The 13,793-nt window shown below is 42.0% G+C and overlaps 2 protein-coding genes across 2 annotated transcripts; both read left to right on the plus strand.

Moving 5' to 3' along the window:
* The first annotated feature begins 874 nt into the window (after window positions 1-874).
* On the plus strand, window positions 875-6,629 carry LOC112881050. The gene is made up of 3 exons (XM_025945757.1): window positions 875-1,196; window positions 1,666-2,166; window positions 6,619-6,629. The coding sequence occupies exons 1-3, from the start codon at window positions 875-877 to the stop codon at window positions 6,627-6,629; spliced, it is 834 nt and encodes a 277-aa protein (XP_025801542.1).
* Window positions 6,630-8,606: 1,977 nt separating this feature from the next.
* On the plus strand, window positions 8,607-9,992 carry LOC112883524. Its single transcript, XM_025948826.1, has 2 exons — window positions 8,607-9,019; window positions 9,205-9,992. The coding sequence occupies exons 1-2, from the start codon at window positions 8,821-8,823 to the stop codon at window positions 9,759-9,761; spliced, it is 756 nt and encodes a 251-aa protein (XP_025804611.1). The 5' UTR covers window positions 8,607-8,820; the 3' UTR covers window positions 9,762-9,992.
* The last annotated feature ends 3,801 nt before the right edge of the window (window positions 9,993-13,793 follow it).

Genomic DNA, 13,793 nt, shown 5'->3' on the forward strand with positions numbered 1-13,793 from the left:
GCATTTTGTTGTTCCTGACTCCTAGCTAATTAGGAAGTGTATAGCTACTTGTTAACATATGCATATCAGGATAGAATTGACTCTAAGTTCCCTGGAAGTAAGGCAACACAAAGAAGCACATGCATATCAGATCATTTTCTTATAGTGAGCAGAGCAGCTGTTTGCACAAGAGCTATTTGTTAAGTTTTAAAACTAAAACATGCTACATCAGAAATTCTTTGTGTTAAAACATGCTACATTCTTTGTGTTAAAACATGCTACTATTTCTTATACTGGGGGCGCGGGGCAGAGGCACGGGGCAGTGGCGGCGGCGGCCGTGGGGCAGAAGGGCGCGGGGCAGCAGCGGCGGCGGGGGCCGTGCGGACGAGCCGCGCAGGGCCGCGGCGGGGGCGGTGGCGGTGGGGGCGGGGGGGGGGGGGGGAGGCGGGGGGCTCGGGCGCGGGGGAGAGAAGAGTAGTGTGCGTGTGGGGGCCTAGAACGGGATCCAAACGGCGCTATTAGGGTACCTCTATTTTCGTCGGCCCATCGGACCGACGAAATTATATCTATTTTCGTCAGCCTAGGGCAGGCCGATGAAAATGGACTATTTGTTTCGTCGGCCAGGCTCTGACCGACAAAAATATGAACCCGTCGGCCTGTGTTGGCCGACGAAATAAACGATTTATTTTCGTCGGCTTGATTTTGGCCGACGAAATTCCATCTGGCCGACGAAATTGAGCGGCTTTGATGTAGTGCGACGACCAATGATCCTAGTGCGACAACTGACAAGAAACGCAAAAGCAAGAAGAAGAAGAGGAAGAACAAGTCAACGACAACGGTGACCAATGGCACTACCTCGCCGACTGTCACAAACCAGCCGGTGGGCGGCCAGGAGATGGTCCCGCTGCCGGGAGGAACAACGACCAATGGTTCTAGAGAGACCAAGAAGAAACGTAAAAGGAAGAACAAGAAGAAAAAGAAGGCGGTGACGACGATGACGACGACAACCAATTGCACTACCACGATGACTGTTAGGAACGAGCCGTCAGCTGGTGCCCACGAAGCGCTCGTGCCACCATCAACGACAGCGACCAATGTTTCTACTGCAACCACTGGTCAGAAACAAAAGAAGAACAAGAAGACGGCGGCGAGGAGCCCGTCCGTGGACGCCCAGGAGGTGCTCCCGCAAGGTTCATCGCAGGAGCACAACATCCAAGGTAGTATCTCGACCCAAAGCCTTTGTAGCATGTTTACCGGAACAGTGATAGATACACCATTGTTATGTGTTTGTTTAGCACTTCCCATTTTTTTTACGAACTGTCTGTTATGACGGTGTGCTAATACGGTACTCCCTCCAGTAGTACACCTGTATGCACCTGTATTTGAAATTAGATTCATTTCGTTTGTTTAATCGTTAGCGCCTTGATCAATAATTACTCAATTGATACTTAGTTTTTATGACATAAAATTAATGATATTAGATCTGTATTTAAAAATTACTTAGCTTCAATTACCTACACCACTTGTAGTTTGAATTCAATATGTTAAGTGATCTCTTTATTATAAAAAAAGAATGTTAAGTGATCTGGCGGGCAATGCATAAAGTAGCAGCTCAAGAAGTGATTCTCAAAATTTGACCTTTGGAAGGATTGTGATAATCAGTCCAGTCCTCGTCTTCCCCTGCAGGTGGAAAGCAGTTAATAACCATCAAACTTCATGAAGCCATAGTTAACAGCAAAGCAGATGATCCGCCAAGAACTGGCAGACTCAGTGAAGCCGCGGTTCCCCAATACTTTGTTGAGCGTCTTGGCCCGAGCAACGTCGAGTGGGTGAACCAAGACAGAGAATCCGGACTCCCTTACGATATCGTCATCACAGAGCATGGCTTTAGAGAGTACGTGAAGGTGAAGGAAGCCATGGCTCCAGACAAGAAAGGATTCCGCCACATCATCCAAACTTGGAAATGGCAGTTTCTGTCGGAGAAAGGAGATTCTTCGAGCATTGCCCACATCTCGTTTCCGAGTCCAGACGAAGCAGCCATCGTGATGCTGAGAAATCCTCGCATGCTTTGCAAGAAGGGACAAGGACAGGGTCTTGCTCTAGTTATGTCGAAGGAGTTCAAAGAGTGCTTCACGGAAAACATGAGCAAGATTTCCGTTGTATTGAAGCCTGACTGCTATCTTACTGGTACTAATTGGAGATTTTTTTTAAGCGTCCACATGAAGTCACCTAGAATTCTAAATAGATATTTAAAAAAATATAGAAATTCTAAAAATTCTCATAAAAATAGAAACATCTGGCAATCAATCGGACAACTTTAATTATAATAATCATTGGATATGTTATTTTTTTAATAAATTATCTACCTCTGCCATTATAAAAATAGGCTAAAGTAACCCCCTAAACATATATCTAAATTACCAACCTCTGACATTATAAAAAATAATCTAAAGTAACCTCTAATCTTCATACAAATTACCCACATATACCATTATAAAAATAATATCAAATAACTCTCTAAGTCTGTATATAAAGTATCTAATTATATCTTATTAAAAGTTAAAGTAACTCTTAAATCTGAATCCAAATTATATAATTAGTAGGTTCGTGCCCATACGTTGCCATAGGATAAAAGTTCTTTTAATGCAACAATACAAGGTATGAAAAAAAACATGTTGTTTGGAGATCGCAAAATGGAATGAAGCATGAGAAAAGAAGCATGGTCTAAAGAATGAAAAAAATATAGCCGCATCCAATGAAAAGGAAGGAAATAAGCATATGCAAAACAAAGGCTTCACAAATGAAAAACTAAACATGCTAGCGGATTATATTTGATGTGTAAAAAAAATAGCACTACAACTTCATAATACAATGGAACTCCCTTTAGAAGCAGCAGGCGCATACCAAACGTGAAAACGTAATGCAGAAAAGGTAGAAGTCGATTTTCAAGTTACACGACAATAGTTACAAATAAGTCGTTGATGTGATGTAATTGAGATGTTAAGACCAGCACTAAAATTAACTACAAAACTGCGGACGTGTTGCTTCACAACTGCACCGAGCAGTGGATTTGTCCATGCATTGGTAATACTGTGCACCTGCTTGACCCCGCTTGGTCATGTGTCATCCTCTCATAGAACAGCGGGGAGGGCACCGCGCCAGCATCACCACAGCAGGGTGGCGCAGATCCGCGACGCGCGCGTCGGCAGGGCAGCGGAGGCAGCGGCACTGTAGCAGGACGGGGGAATCGCGCGGCGGCAACTCCTGGCGGAGTTTGAGATAGGACGGCGCCAAGGACGGTGCGCAGGCGACGCCGTCGGCGTCGTGCGCAGGCGGGCGCGGTCGCACCGACGATATCGTGTGCAGGCGGCGGAAACCGGACAGGGGCGGTAGGGGCCGTAGCAGGGGCGACGTTCATTCGGCACGGCGTGCGGAGGCTGGACAGGCTGCAAAGGGTTTCAAAATAGCGGGCTAACACGTTCAGCGGTCAGTCTTTTAAGGCTAAGCAAAGGTTATGCTAATTTTATTTAGCTGTTTTGCAAACTAAGTAATTAAATTAAGAATTTAGATGTTCAGAACATCAAATCAAACTGATACATGTCACAGTTCATTATATCATTAGACAAGCAAAGGGTTTAAATATTCAGTACATAATAGAGATTAGATAAACACAAAGTTCAGATAGTGAAGTGAGCCAGTGACCCGTCAATCTAATACAGGACAATTTAGATATAAACTCAAAACTAAATGAAGGCCCAATTTAGCGGTTTTAGTGGGCTAATAGTGGCACCACTGTTAGTGGAAATGAGCAATTAGCGCTAAAGATTAACTATCCTAGCGGAGGGGCTTTCTAGAGGCTATGGCAGGCTACAGCGGTGGCTATAGCCGGCTACTTTGAACATTGGTTTCAGGGGCTTAAATCTGAAAAATGTAGATGATATGGACTAATCTGCAAAAGCTTGGAAAACTTCTTCCGCAGGTTCGCGGTGGAGGAGGGGCCCTCCTGGCAGAGAGGTGGGCGAGGGCGAGGGAGAGGGTGCGTGTCGGGGCTCGGTGAGCAGAGGCGGAACCGTCGAGAGGCGTGGAGCGGATTAGGAGGGGGCGGTATTTTTCAGCGAGATGACGATTGTCGAGGCTGCGAGGTAGGAATGAAAAATCTTTCCCCATTTATTTTTTTATCGTAGAGATAACAAAATCTTAAAGTGCACCAATATAAAATTCTAAATTACTATGTCTATCATTATTAGCATATTATTTATATTTTTATCTATATAAAAATAGTAAAATACTACCCATGGTGTGTCATGTATAGTGGAAGATATAAGAATAGCAATTTTTACGTTGTTTACATAATTTAAACAGATGGTTCAACTAAATACATATCAAATACATGTAGAGGTGTGATACAAAGTGAAAAATATTGTTACTAACTAAACATATTACAACTAGATAATGATGAATATGTATCTTTAGAGTATTGTATGTTAGAATATTTAATAGATGAAAGGGAGCATGTGATAGATAATTATAATTATTAGCTATAAGTTTTATTTTTATATTAATTTTAGTTAGTCCATGCGGGAGCACGGATTGATAGACTAGTAAATTATAATTTGGCAGTTGTATTGGAGTTAGTCTGGATTAATTCGTTGGTATGACTTTTGTCTGTCAGCCATGTCGTTGTGTTTCCCAAACTTTATTTGGTGTAAAGCTGCTGCTCTCTAAGTTGTATTGTACATGCTCAAAGGTAACCGAGCGTGTTCAGTGATACATCAGGCGTTATGAGTAAAGATTTGGCATGGAGTGAAGATTACTTTGCAAGAACTTCACGCTGCTCCTTCGGAAACACCCATTCATGCTTGCCTATTCTTGCCAACATAAATGAAGAGTGCGCTGGTCGTGGCAGCGGGAGTCCATCGACGCAAATTGTATACAAAGAGTGTGCACTCGGTTGTTCAGTACACTAGTGTAGAGAAAGCAAGAGAAATTGTGTGTGTTATAAACTACTTTGGACTTTGGAATGCTTGCACATTGCTGCACGTAATACTAGCTAGACATGTATGGCATGGATTTTAGTGTACTTATTAATTATCATAATACAATAGTGTTTTAGTGTTGAAAGAAAAGCCACCATATTCGCATTGAAAATCTAGAAATTACCATTACCATATCAATCAGTAAAAAGAAAATAATATGCACAATTGATTTTCATGATGATCTAGTGGTCTATATTATCATAAAGAGTCCATATTTAATAAAAAATCACACCATGTTTCCATATGTAAAAAGTTCATTGGTTCTCTAAAAAAAGAAGTAGAAAATAAGATCCGGCTAAGAATCAATTTCTATCTAGAAAGCCAATGAGAATAGCTAGACAAGGAAAGCGCAATCAGAACCAAAGTACGAAGGGACACGGCAATGATAGCACAATGGTATGGCCATACCGTAGCCACAGCACGATCCCAACCGAAGCAATCGGTCAAGAATGACCCTCACGGGGCCTGCACTATCTTTACCACCAAGGTATGGTGATTATCACTAGTGACAACAAGAATTAGCAACCATGTCTTGCTGCTGTGTAGCATTGTGATCAATGGGCGTCCGAGAGATTAAAAGTTGAGTAAAATGAACCAGAGCTCCATCACTTGTAAGAAGGTGTCACTTAGGTCCATCAACTTTAAAATTGCATTTCTAGATCCATAAACTTGTAATTTGTGTCACTTAGGTTCATAAACTCTGAAAGTCCATTCCTAGATTCGCAAACTTATAATTTATATCACCTAGATCCACACCCCTCCACCTAGCCTTCATGCATTGATATCGCACCAACATGAATCTATATGGTGCCCGCCTGCTGCTGGAGTTTTGCCTAAAGGGTTAAATTTGAGCCCCGATATTGAATCAAACGCATAGGGAGAGGAGAGAGGAGGGTGAAAGACTTATCTTAGAGGTTATTGACATGTATTAGGATTCAAAGGGGTCTACGGACTGCTATTGGTGAGTTCTGAAGTTTAGATCTAGATATGACCTCATAATATGGGTGGAGAGAAGGGGGTGATGGCTTGGGAAAAGTGGAGGAGGTCACTGAGAAACTCAACAACATGTGTACCCTGGTAGGGGATATTATATCCTCCGTGGCGTGGGTGGCTAGATATGGTAGCGCCAAGTGTTGTGGCGAAAAATCTCGTGACGACGTTAGACTTGGGTCAACCCAGAGTGGTTCTCGGTGATGGGTTGAAAGATATTTATGGACAGTGATATCGAGGAGACCTTTATGGGCGCATCTCTGTAGCTGCACGATTGCTCATGAACGAAGTTCATGGCACTTTCAGAGTTTATAGACCTAAGTGATATAAATTATAAGTTTATGAACCAAAAAATGCACTTTCAAAGTTTATGGACCTATATTTTCAAAGTTTATGGAACTAAGTGACACAAATTACAAGTTGACTTTTGAAGTTCGTGGACCTAAATGACACACCCTTACAATTGGATGGACCTCTAGTGTATTTTACTCTTAAAATTTAGAAAATAAGGAATGATTAATGATGCAATCACAATGGAGTGCTGATATGATTTAGAACAAAGCAACTCAGAAATCGATATTTGACATGCACACTTATCCACTTCAACCTGCAGATAGTGTTTGACGAGAGGAAATGACACTCACCGTCAAGGATGAATCTTTGATGACTGCGACATTGTGGGCAAAGCTCCTTAGGAGTAGAAGCACGAGAGAGGGGATGGGCACAAGGAGAAGGCTACACCTTTCTAGCAGCAATTGTGAATCTGTTGACCCTGCAAACAGTACGTGTTGTAGCAACTAGAGTTGGAGAACAAAGAAAATAAAGAAAATTACCTCTTATGGTATACCATGAACCAGTCACCTAGATCTTATTTTAAAAATTATCAAGCAAAAATCTACATCGCCAGCGAAAACATAAAGAAATATTTCTATATAAGGTATTTCCTTTTCTCCAGAATTCATGTTCGAAAAAATACCACATGTTATATGATGAAAGAAAATAAAAGTATAGATGATACCTTGGTCAGGGCTTTCAGAATAAAACAATAGCACATCTACTATTTGGATCCGTTTATTTTGAAGTAAAAAAAATCTAAATATTGGCAAAAAGTTGAGTAGCTACGGTGTTTATTTGTGCAGGTCACCTTGCAGAAAAAATCTAGTAGTGATCATTTGAGCATCGGTTACATAATAACAAGAAGTGATACTTGGCTGTTTAAATACCGGGATTTATGAACCGGTATGTTTAGGGGTTTTAGTAGTGTCATCATGGTCAGCGAACTGCTAAATCACTCAGAATTTTTGGCAGTAAAACATGTTCATCGGCATGACTCCATCCATTCTAACGTATCGTTTTAGTTTTTTTCCTAAGTTAAATTTCGACCAAGTCTATAAAAAATTACATGAACATATAAAACATCAAATTAGTTTCACTAAATTAATCAAGAAATATCTCTTGGTAATTTTTTATGTGGTATGTTTATATACTTTTTTATAAATTAAGTTCAAAATTTGGGAAATTTGACTTGGAAATTTTGGCAAACTTGAGATAGCCACGTCTCCTTCTAGCTAGGATAGTAGAATATACAAAACTGAAGTATATAAGAGCGTGTTTGGATGGGCTAAAACCAGTTCGCCTAAACAGCCGTTTAAACGGCACCTAAACAGTAAACGGACATAAACTGTGTTATTTAGGCTGTAAACGGTTTATTAAACGTTTAACCGTTTAAATGGTAAAAAAAACGGAAGAAAACGGTCTAAACAGAACAGAATTAAATGCTATTAAGCGGGCTAAACGGCCGTTTCCATACTTATTTAGGCCAACAAAAGCTAATATGCTTTCATTCTTACATGCATACATATTTATACTTATTTTTTTACATAAATAAATATGTATACTTGATTTGTTACATGCATAAGTATATATACACTTGATCTTTTACATGCATAAATACATATATTTGTTAGAATAATTGGTTTTTAAGCCAGAAACAAGTATATTTTGGTGGTGTAATACAAAACCGTTTAACCCGTTTAACTCTATTTAAACACCATTTAAACAGTCTAAACGCTAAATAAAGAGTGACCGACTGTTTACCGTTTAGCATCCAGGAAAACATTGGCCAAAACTAAAGTTTAGCCATGGCTAAAGTTCAAACGTCTAATCTTTAGTTGGCTGAAATTAATCATGTCATATTTGGATGGTTGGGCTAAACTTTAACTGTTGTACTGTGTAAAGTTGTATTTGGTAGTTTGTTATCCGCGGCCAGAAATTAGCTCTCATTAGCTGGGTTTGGAGGGCTAATAGACTAAACTTTAGTTGGGGAGTTGGCTATTTTTTCCATATTTAGCTCCATTTCTCGATTTATTTAGAGATAATTTTTAGGATAATTTTTAGCTGACTAAAGCCCATGGATCCAAATTAATGGGCTCCAAGGCATGCAAGACGAATCACATGCATGCTGCGTGGAGATCCTAATATCCTATCGATCAGCAAGTCACAATCGCGCGCTCTCTTACCTTTAACGTTCTTCGTTTCGGATTGCATTTGAGGCACGTGGCAGCAAACCAGAACTCATGGATGGGTCCGGTATATCTCATCGTAGGTGGAGAGAAAGCAAACCCACAACGATTCTGCTTAGAATTTAGATACAAGTCGATGCCCATCAATATAAGGCTCGCCGCAAGGTAGAGATCGAGAGACAGATCTAGTCTTCGATGATCTCATCTCAGAACGTACGAAAGAGAAGCTAAAGGTGCATATACGGCAAACAAAGATCTCAAGGGGCAGCACGAGGCGCACGGAAGAAGAGACGATGGGGAGGACGAAGAAGAAGGGCTCTTGCACGGCGGCCGGGAACCGGCTACCGCTGCAACTCCCATTCCCATCCTCCAGTTTCGGTAGGTTCGTCGTCGTTTCTTCACTTCCACGGAGGAAGGTCGTCGAGGAGCGCGGCGGCGGCAGTGCGATTGTTGCGGTAGAGCCGGTCGAGGAGCCCAAGACGCATCGTCCATGTACGTATCTCGGTCCAATCCCCGTGCGTCATCTTTGCATTATATTTAATCGTCATATATATGCTACTGTTTGCGTTCGTTCAGAATCCAGATGTTTTTGCGTTCTGCTAGTATAATTTGTTCAGTAAGAATTTGGTTGGTATCCTCAGAATCTAACCTTTCTAAAAAAGAACTTAATTTCATAGGGAAAGAGAAAAACGGAGCAGCACCATGCGGTGATGACCAGCGAGGAGAGGACCCTGTTTGCCAGGCGCAGGCGCAGACGACGTCGGCGCAGCCACGAGACGAAGACGATGGTCGGGCTGATCATCTCCATTCCCAGCAGCAGCAGGCTTCGTGCCGCCGGCTGGAAGCAGAATCAGATAACCGGCCTCAGTCAAGCATCGACAAGCCTGGCCAAGCTTCAGACCATGGCCGCCGTAGGCCTGGCCAAGCCCAACAAGCTTCAGATAGTATGCCTCGGTGGATGATCACCGGCAGGCTTGGGGAAGCTGCAGTTCACCAGTACCTCGTCGAGCTGCTGGGACAGGGCAAGGTGAGGTGGGTGAACCGGCACCGCGAGTCCGAGCTGCCCTACGATATCGTCGTCACCAAGGGCGGCGCCACGGAGTACGTGGAGGTCAAGGCGACGGTTTTTCCCGAGAAGAACTGGTTCGAGAATCGAGATCAGTGCTCGCGAGTGGGAGTTCATGGCGGAGAAAGGGGACTCGTTTACCATCGCTCGTGTGGTCTTGCAGGGTGATGAAAACAGGGCCAGCATTGTGATGCTGAAGGACCCGCTCAGGCTCTGCGAGCAGCAGGATCTAAGTCTCGCATTCTATGCGAGAAACTTGAGAATACCTCAAGTGAAACCATGAAACACTTGTATTTGAACATCCTTAATGTGAAGAATATGTTAAAAGCTACTCAAGATTGATTTGGGACGGGGTTGTAAATTGTAATGAGCACAAGATATGCCCTGGTCAGATGTTCTTACTCAAGTAATCTTAGAGCTGCAATGAGGACATACTGGGCACTCCCAAGAGAGTCTTTGTTTTTGTATTCAGAACATGACTGGCTACTACTATTGTTGGATGAATGTTCACCGGAACAGAGGGTCTCTGGTAATGCTGTTGCTGTGGAGGTCTTGGTTTATTCGAAACCAGATCACACATGAGGGGCCAAAAGACTCAGTGGAACACTCAGTTCACTTCCTGAGGAGCTATGCCCAGCAACTGTCACGACAGCAAGAAGATGCAACTGATATGAAGGGGAAGGCAGCTGCTGGAATGAGGAGCGCAAATCCATCTCGGCCCCAGCTGAGATGGGAGAAGCCACAGCCAGGATATGTAAAACTAAATGTAGATGCTGCATTCTTTCAACAGTCCGGGCTCACAGGTTTGGGAATCGTTGCTAGAAACGAAAAGGGAGAGGTGACTCTGGCCGCTCGTCGCGTGATGACTGGATGCTCAGATGCAGAGGAGGCCGAACTCATGGCTTGCAGAGAAGGTCTGAACCTTGCTTTCCAGTGGATTGACGAACCGATTGTCCTAGAGACTGACTGCTTATCGGTTTGCAATGCCATCAAATCTAAAGAGGATAAAAGTATCTCCAATAGATTATTCATACCTCGTACCCAAAATATACTCTTTTCATTACCAATAACTTTTTTTATGTTTTTGGTAATAGTTACTGCAACATACTATTAAAATCCAATAATAAGAATAGAGTAGAGAGATAAATCCTTTTTATTTAGGTGAGAGGGAGGTGTGTTTTGGTAATTACAAAAAAAATTTAGGCAGTGGGGATCTTTTTTGAAACGAGGACACCCCATTTCCATTACTTGGAAATACCAGTAGTTTGAGCAGCAAAAGATAGGGAAGAGAGGGGGGCAGGAGACATATCCGGTCAAGTTTGAGAAGACTCAGGCTGTGTTCGGTTCTGCTTCTGTAGTCTGCTTCTGCTGTGAAAAAGTAGAATCCAAACCAAAGAGGTCAAAACTGTACCTGCTTTTCCCACCGCAGGCTGCTTTCCACCGCTACAAATCGCACAGCAGCCGGGCGCCTGCTTTTGCTGCGTTAGGGCAAAGAGAAGTCGCAAAAATTACCTACTGCTACTCCTTATGAAGTACCGATTCGTTTCTTTTCTTCTCCCCTTTGTTCTTTTCCCCTTCTCCACCTCACGCACGACCAGAAGCTCCTCCCAAGCGCCGCCCCTCCCCCCGGCGCGGCCCCTCCCCCCGGCACGGCCCCGCCCCCCGCGCCGCCCCTACCCGGCGCGGCCCGTCCCCCCGGCCGCCCCTTCCCCCGGCGCGGCCCCGCCCCCGGCGCACCCCGTCCTCCGCGCTGCCCGTCTCCCAGGCGCCGGGTAATTTGGTTCGATTTTATTCTCAGTTTTCGGTTAATTATAAATTTACCATCTTAATGTTGGAAAACGTACTCGATTCTTTCTTAAATTCATTCGCTAATGTAGCGATGTCTTCATCGTTGAAAGTAATCTGCAAGACCACATAAAGGAAAAGAAACGGTGACAAGTTATTTTGCCATGTTAGAGACAATTGTGTTAACTTTGAGAAGAACAATATGACAGCATTGTCTCACATAGTATTGGCATCAAAACTGCAAACAATATCATTTCCAATATCTCAATTTTGTAGCTGCCACTTAAATCATCAGTTTCATCGTTCCAAAGCATGAAAGTAGTCCTGGTGTATTTACATGAAGGATATGTTAGATGGAGGATATTCACATGCAGAATAATTCACATGAACTAGAACTTAAAGTACTGAATTAGCAAAAAGAAGGCAAACCAAGTGTAACACCCTAGGTATTTAAATTGCTAAGCAAGAGATCCTGAACAATGCATCATGCATCTTTGACCATGAGATAGAGGAAATATTTTTTTTGGTAAAGTTATATAGTACAAATTTGTTGCTTAGCTTCTTCCCTAGCTTCTTTTGTTTCTAATAAGATGCAACATGGATTTAGTGACACTTGTGCGATTCAAATAAAATAGAGCAAACAGCCTTTTTTTTCAAGAAAAAAAATAGAGCAAACAGCAAATTAATCATGCAAAAACAGCTATTGCGTTTGGAAGTCAAAATCTTTTGCATCACATCTCCCTTATGTCATCCCAAATCGAACTCAAATGTTCTCCGTGTTCATAATAAATTTTTAGTGCACTGATGAAGCTAGAAAAATAATATTTGTACCTTCTAATGCAACTATTGTTTATCTTTACTAAAGTATGGCTGAGAAGACAGTTTGGGACAATGCAAATGTGAAGCACTGGATTGATATCTGTAAGGAGGAGATTTTAGCTGGGAATAGGCTTGGAGGTTGTTTCACTAGAAATGGTTGGAAGAATATGGAGGAAAAGTTTTTAGCAAGGTGTGGAGTGAAATTAGTAAAGACACAATTGAAGAATAAATTGGATAATTTGAAAAAAGATTACACACAGTTTATGGAATTGAAGAATGCTGCCACTGGGCTTGGATGGAATGAGGCAAATCAAACGGTTGATTGCACGAACATATGGTGGGATGAACACCTTGAGGTAAGATAATATGTTATTTCAGTATAATACAAAATGCTCTCATAATATGTTTGGCTGAACCTTGCATTTTTTTAGAGATGCAACAACAGTGAGAGAGGTGTGAAATGCAATCATGTGAGATTTCGGAAACGTGGTCCAAAATACCTTGATGATTTGCATTTCTTGTTTGATAAGGTGCATGTCACTGGAGCTACCGCGTTCTGTCCGGAAGATATTTCCTCAGGTGATTCCTCAAGTGACGATGTGTTAGAGGTTGCACAAAAAAATGATGATAGTTCTGCAATCAAGCTGTCTGCTTTGAAGAAACCAAAAGTAGCCGGAAAGAAACGCAAACAAACATGCAGAGCAGCTGAAGACAAGGAGGAGAAAAGTCCATTTTTTAGAATGTATAAGAACACGTGCCTGAAAATTGATGGTGTAGTTGACAAGATCAACTCAAGTGTTGAAGCATCATCAGCTCCTTCTCCATCTAGCCCTGTCCCTACTATTGCAGATGCTATGAAGTTGGTCAAGGAGTGTGGTGTGCAAGAAAAAACTTCTATGATGCACACAGCTGCCTTGTTGGTCATGAAGCTGGAAATTTGGCATATCTTTTTCTTACTTGAAATGAATGAAGGCAGATATGATTTTATTGAGAGAGAGCACAAGAAGGAGATAAAGAAGGCTGTATGAAGGCATCTGAACTATTATTTTCATAATAATTATGTTGTGAGCTATTCTTTGCTTTGAACCATTAGTTGATTTGAACCATCAGGTTCTGTACCACTATTTTCTTTGAACCACTATTTTCTGTGAACCATCAATATCATGTGTAACAATATATATGTCTCTTCTGTATTTTTCATTTTTCTGTTTAGATGGATGCAAGCATGGAAGACTTAGCAAAAAAAGAGCAGCAGTCTCTACTATTTCTATCTCAACTAGCTGAACTATCACATCATGCTACAGTTCTTGGAAATTTGGGCAGTCTGTACCATGAGTGATATTTGCACAAAGGTGAATACAGAGATAAAGATGCTCCAAAAACTGGATATCAATGGGTTATGAGATGCTTCAATCGTCCAAAATATTTTTATAAGATGTTTAGGATGAGTCCTGATGTTTTTATGGTATTTCATAATTTATTGGTCTCTTCATATGATCTGAAATCCACTCATAATGTTACATCAATAGAGTCATTGGCAATGTTTCTATGGATTGTTGGAGGTCCCCAATCATTTTCACAAGCTGAGAACAGCTT

This window comes from Panicum hallii, chromosome 2, assembly GCF_002211085.1.
Source record: "Panicum hallii strain FIL2 chromosome 2, PHallii_v3.1, whole genome shotgun sequence".
NCBI classification, from domain to species: domain Eukaryota; kingdom Viridiplantae; phylum Streptophyta; class Magnoliopsida; order Poales; family Poaceae; genus Panicum; species Panicum hallii.

Excerpts from the sequence above, each read along its gene's own strand:
- LOC112881050 (XM_025945757.1), top strand. The coding sequence starts at position 875 with ATGGTCCCGCTGCCGGGAGGAACAACGACCAATGGTTCTAGAGAGACC. Across the intron at positions 1,197-1,665 it reads GCAGGAGCACAACATCCAAG|GTGGAAAGCAGTTAATAACC; the intron begins GTAGTATCTCGA and ends CTTCCCCTGCAG.
- LOC112883524 (XM_025948826.1), top strand. The coding sequence starts at position 8,821 with ATGGGGAGGACGAAGAAGAAGGGCTCTTGCACGGCGGCCGGGAACCGG. Across the intron at positions 9,020-9,204 it reads GCCCAAGACGCATCGTCCAT|GGAAAGAGAAAAACGGAGCA; the intron begins GTACGTATCTCG and ends TTAATTTCATAG.